Source organism: Lolium perenne, chromosome 1, assembly GCF_019359855.2.
Source record: "Lolium perenne isolate Kyuss_39 chromosome 1, Kyuss_2.0, whole genome shotgun sequence".
Taxonomy (NCBI): domain Eukaryota; kingdom Viridiplantae; phylum Streptophyta; class Magnoliopsida; order Poales; family Poaceae; genus Lolium; species Lolium perenne.
This window is the reverse complement of record NC_067244.2, coordinates 36,558,885-36,564,122: the sequence shown is the minus strand read 5'-3', so window position 1 is coordinate 36,564,122 and position 5,238 is coordinate 36,558,885. Positions and strand designations below refer to the sequence as shown.

The following is a 5,238-nucleotide window of genomic DNA, read 5'->3' as shown; positions in this document are numbered from 1 at the left end:
CAAAGGGTGCAGCATTCGCCATGGTCGAGCCTGCAGCTCAAGCAGATCATCTGTGAGAATGCACTGCCGAAGACATAACCACATGAAAAAAGATTTTCACACTTGAAGTAGTTCGATAATTACCCACTTCGGTTATTCTTTACAGTTCTCACACATGTCAACAGAGTAACTTACATCACAATACAATACGAAGGACTTGTTTGATTTGTAGGGTAGGAAAGACATAGGAATATGGAAAGTATAGGATTGATATGTCATGTACATTCCAATCCTATAGGATTTGGTTTGTACCAAACTTTGTTTGATTCAACCAAAGGAATTGTAAAAAAAGCTTGGAGTGGATGTTAGAATTCCTATAGGAAGTAGTACAAAGATTCCTATGGGAAAAATTCCTATAGGAACTAATCCTATGAATCAAACCACTAGCAAAGGAAAAATTCCTATAGGATAAATTCCTACAAGAATCCTATGAAGTTCCTTTGAATCAAACAAGCCCGAAATATTAATAAACGAGGAAGAAAAGCTCTTGAGAGAAGCAGCATATTATTGCATTGATTGTTATACATATTCCTCTGTTCAAGAATACAGATATATTTTTACAAACCATGTGTTTGATATTTTCATCTCAGTTCTCGCTATACATGCATACGCTCCAATCTTCATTTTACAACAATAACCATAATGGATTCAAACATACTTTCCTCAGAGATTAGCTATCAATTTATTCTTTGTCTAAGAAAGAAATAAAAGGTTCTCTCTTTTGTTTCAGAATTTTATCAATCAACAGTTTACAGCAGGGCTCGGGTCGTGGATACCCAAACTATTCTAGGATACGTGGATATTTTAGCGACATCACACCGATCTTGAGTCCTCATGCTGATGTTGCGAACCCGATCCTGTCTTTACCGAAGTCAAACACGGTGTGGTAAGCGCCCATGAACACATCCCCAAGAATCCTGCAAGGGTTGTGTGAAATTGTATATGAGAAGAGGCAAACTATACGGAACTAGGTGGTAGTGTAAAACGTTATGATGCATACCAGAGAGGACCCTGTGGTGGTGGTATGTCGAACGCCATGAACCCACTGATGCAGACGGTTTGCCCTGATTGCTCCAATTTCACAATATACTGCAACACAAGTTTGGCATGGTGTAAATATGTATGGATATGTGGTCATGTGGAGGGTGAATACAGATTGTACTGAACTTCAGAGTGTCTGAAACTTTTTGTGGATCAGAATAGAACAGAAACGAACAAACAGAAAATTCAATGGAGTTTTCCTTCCAAAAAAGCCAATTGCATGCCATGCACTAATCATCTCATCCTAAATCTCAATCAAAGAGTTTATATTTTACGAACAGTTTTTATTCAACCTTTTGTCTGTATATATCGACGATGATATGCCTCACTCTAAAGGTACACGATTCTTAGGAAATTTGTGTACACCAATATCAAGGTTTAAAAATACAACATGAACTACACTAATGTGCGAGCTCGCTTATAACTTGTTCACCGTACGCCCAGCAAATCAATCATGTGGTAAAGCATATTGGTTGTTCACCAAATTAAGACAATGCATGGTGAAAATGATGGTTATTAAAGTTGGGAAATGGGCTGAAAGACACTTAAAAAACACCTGCTCTGGCGTTAGCACGAAAGTCTTGTTTGCGATGGTGAAAGCAAGATTCGGCATTGTAGATATCTCATGGCAGCTGACTGTTGACTCTCCATTAGGGCTCGGTAGGCGCTCACACAGCTGGAATGAAACGAAAATATTCTTGTCAGCAGTTACTTATTTTTAACAATTACTTTACAGAAGAAGATGATAAAGATCAAGGCCAATCATAAAGGCAGTAACCTGGTTAACATATTGCAATATCAGCTCCTGTGTTTTGTTTTCGCGCAGCTGGTTCTCTATCCACACAACAGCCATCTCACAAGCTGTGCACATAAGATCCGCACCAACATTTTCTTGACCAACAACAGATTCGATTCCATTACTGCCGAAGGTAATGAAATAAAAATTACCCCATCATGAAAGGACTTTAATAATACTAGTATTTAAGGAGCAGTTTAATTCATGTACATTCACAACGGTTACGGCATAATGAACAAACCTGACAGAGTGAGTACCATCAAACAAACACAGACCGACCTGACTGCATACTTTCTGTGGCTGTGTCTGCTCAAACATAGAACAAAATCATCTCAGGAAATATATCCCACTGTTCGAAGTTTGAAAGAAAAAAATGTGAAGAATGGAGTAACAGGCAAACCTGTGCTACTAACAACTCGAGGATCATCTCTCCGTACTGGCTCACCACTTCTTTACATTCTGTGCTGATAATTCCCTCAGCTCCAATTGCCTGGTTCACCTGAGTAATTATAGCCTGCAAACAGCACAACATAGGCAACAACTTAGTCATGCCATATTGATATAAGTAAGATACCATGCACTATCTAGCATTCAGCTCCATTCAAAGTAATTAATCTAGTGATTACTAACTCCAGCTTAGCAATGATTGTGTGTCCAGTAAACATGATCATATAAATATAGAACAAAGACAAAAGAAATATATGGACCATTAGTTTCAAGATATCAATACATACAGTTGGTCCAGCCAGCAGGGAAGTCCCGGAGTCCACAATAGCAGCACAGCCATTGGCACAGAAGCCTGTGGAGTGACCATCAATCAAGAGATCACCCATGTTAAATTGCCAGTAACCTTTGCTGCTCACAGGGACATAGGTATGGTTTCCCTTGTAGTGATTCGGGTCCATGCCACCAAAGACGAGCTCGCCACCAGAAGATGCATCAGAATCCCGGTTAAGCCAAAATGAGAAGACGTCGTCAGCAAGCAGTTTCTGCTCTTGCATGCTCAGCCTGTTGTTGCACACAAGATAGAAATCAATGTTCAGTTAGTAACCTGGAAATGCGGATCATGTGATTGTATACAAGCGGTTTAAATAACTCTAAAACGTACCATACTGGAGGGGCTTCCCCAACTGAGATGTCGGGGTAGCCAAGGCCAAGGATGCCATCAAACTTCCCGACGATAAAGCTAACACTTGATTCACGCGTCGTCTCAATGAATTTCTGAAATGGGCAAAGAAATTGCAGTATTAGAAATGCAATACGTGAAGGGTAGCATGAGGAATGATTATACACAATTCCTAATTTACCTGGTTTTTCACCACAAGGTCCCCGACCAACACATTATCATTGCTGAAAAATCCAGAGATTGCGCCAGAACCATATGAAATTTGGCAAGTCTCTCCTGAATAGTTTGAATAGACAACAGAGCTGACATTCAGCAATAATAATCATGAATAGCACAAACATGAGACCGCGATTTCAAAAAGGCAAACCATACCATCGGCTTTATAAGTGCTTGATTTGCTCGATTTGTACTTGGGGTGGAGGTAACACGCTATCTGCAGCATATTCAATTCACATCAAAGATCAAAATCCCATAATGTGCAAGGCTGAAACAGCTTAAAACACATGGATATGGTAAACTTGTCAACCAAGAAGACTGACCGAGAAATAGCACTTCGATGAGGGAACCCAGAGGTTGGAGCTCCCGGTGTCGAATATGACGGTGAAGTTCTGCGGCGGCGTGCCGAGGCCGATCACACCAAAGTACTGGGTGTTGAGGTAGTCGACAAGCGGCACGATGTCGCTGTCCGAGCCACCGGTCTTCAGCAGCCGACGGCTGTCCTTCTGCCTGGCTAACTTTGCTTCAGTCAGAGATTCATAGCTCAAAGTCTTCTTGTTCAGGTTGATCCTCAGCAGCCCGTCTTGCGAGGAAGCATCGAGCAGCGCCGCGCATGAGAGAGCCCACAGACAAGTGGCCACCAAGAAAAGATGCCTCCGCCCCATGGTTTCAGAAACTTAAAGAACTGAGGGCAAAAAATGTGAGCCTCGATTAGCCAACTAGGATAACATATGCTGAAGTCAAACTATGTTAGCGTCCATTTCGAAGTCATCCAAATGATAGCAGATTATACAACTCTGGCAGAACCTCAGACTTGCCTAAATATCTCCAGGCCCATGTCAGGAAAGCTCCTAGGCTGTATATATTTGCTAACCAAATATCTCAACAAAAAAAAAACTTTACAAACTAAAAAATATATGAACATACGCAGCAGAGTGATGCTATTTTGTTGAAAAACAAAAAGAAACTGTGTGTACATCATCAGGTTTACATGTATTGTGTACGCAGTAGAAGCAGCACAACTCATGAGCAACTCACAGCAAGGTAGCAAGTAGTTTTCTCCACACACATGAAAGGGAGAAGGTGGGGGCAGGTTATTCAGTCTAATCAGAAACCTTAGCAGCATATCAGGATTCAGGAATCAGGACAAGCACCGAACCAAACCAAATTAAAATCAGTCAACACAAACACACCAAATAAGAAGCTTTAAAATAGGTGGGAACCTACCTACTGATAGGCGATGACCACAAGCACGCATGATATGAATCGACCAACAAGCAAGATACTAGCTAGTACGGCTAACCAGGAGTAACACTTGATTAAGCAGGCATATAGCAAGTTAATCGGTGAATCGATCCCTTACCTCGCTTGCTTCACCACTCCCAGAGAGCAGAGCGGATGGTGGTTGTGAGTGAGACGGCGGCGAAGTCAAGGAGGGAGGGGAGAAGAAATAGAGAGAGGAGGAGAGCCACCCGCCAATCAAATGAGAGAGAGTGTGCGCGGCATCTTCTCTGATTCTCTCATTTTCTCCATGGAGGCAGCTGAATTCATAAAAGCTCGCGCAGTATCGCGCTACGTGTCGCTCGCGCGTGGGGCCTGCCCGCGTAAGGGGCCCACGTGTCGGTGGGTAAAGAGGGTGAGGGTGAGACGAATGGACAGGACGGGAGGTGGAGAGAAGAATTGAAGGGCGAGAGTGGCAGCGTGCTCCACGCCTCCACTATTCTATTCTGGTACCAGTATCTCTGTTCAACTAGGTGGGGTGTTGTGGGCCTCTTGGACGGCTTGGTGCTGCGGAGACTTTTTTTGTTTTGCTTGTAAGAGATGCTCCGATCCTATTTATACTAGTTAAATAAAAAAATATTACATTATTAAAACTTGCATCAAATAAACCAGTAGAGACCGATAAAATCTTCGGAATTCCTATCGAGCGAATGTTCATACAATAGTCCCGCTGCGTGAACGGCAATCAAAATTGACCAGTGTGAGCTCATGATATTCTCATTGTGTTTTTACACGCACA

The 5,238-nt window shown here is 42.1% G+C and overlaps 1 protein-coding gene across 2 annotated transcripts; it reads right to left on the bottom strand.

The window, feature by feature from the left end:
- Positions 1-526: 526 nt before the first annotated feature.
- On the bottom strand, positions 527-4,739 carry LOC127346803 (aspartic proteinase). Of its 2 annotated transcripts, none has more exons than XM_051373066.2 (12): positions 4,582-4,739; positions 3,542-3,903; positions 3,375-3,435; positions 3,184-3,278; positions 2,985-3,097; positions 2,611-2,884; positions 2,277-2,390; positions 2,118-2,182; positions 1,859-2,000; positions 1,637-1,756; positions 1,040-1,128; positions 527-956 (listed from the first exon to the last, which is right to left on the bottom strand). In XM_051373066.2, exons 2-12 carry the CDS (start codon positions 3,881-3,883, stop codon positions 872-874), a joined length of 1,500 nt encoding a protein of 499 aa, XP_051229026.1. In that variant the 5' UTR covers positions 3,884-3,903; positions 4,582-4,739; the 3' UTR covers positions 527-871. The 2 variants fall into 2 exon arrangements, with proteins under 2 accessions (XP_051229026.1, XP_051229031.1); XM_051373071.2 differs by having other exon boundaries at positions 3,542-3,894; positions 4,582-4,729.
- Between the last annotated feature and the right edge of the window lie 499 nt (positions 4,740-5,238).

Coding starts and splice junctions, on each gene's coding strand:
- LOC127346803 (XM_051373066.2), bottom strand. CDS start 3,883: ATGGGGCGGAGGCATCTTTTCTTGGTGGCCACTTGTCTGTGGGCTCTC. Junction 2,183..2,276: donor TCGAGTTGTTAGTAGCACAG/GTTTGCCTGTTA, acceptor ATGTTTGAGCAG/ACACAGCCACAGAAAGTATG. Junction 957..1,039: donor CCACCACAGGGTCCTCTCTG/GTATGCATCATA, acceptor CAACCCTTGCAG/GATTCTTGGGGATGTGTTCA.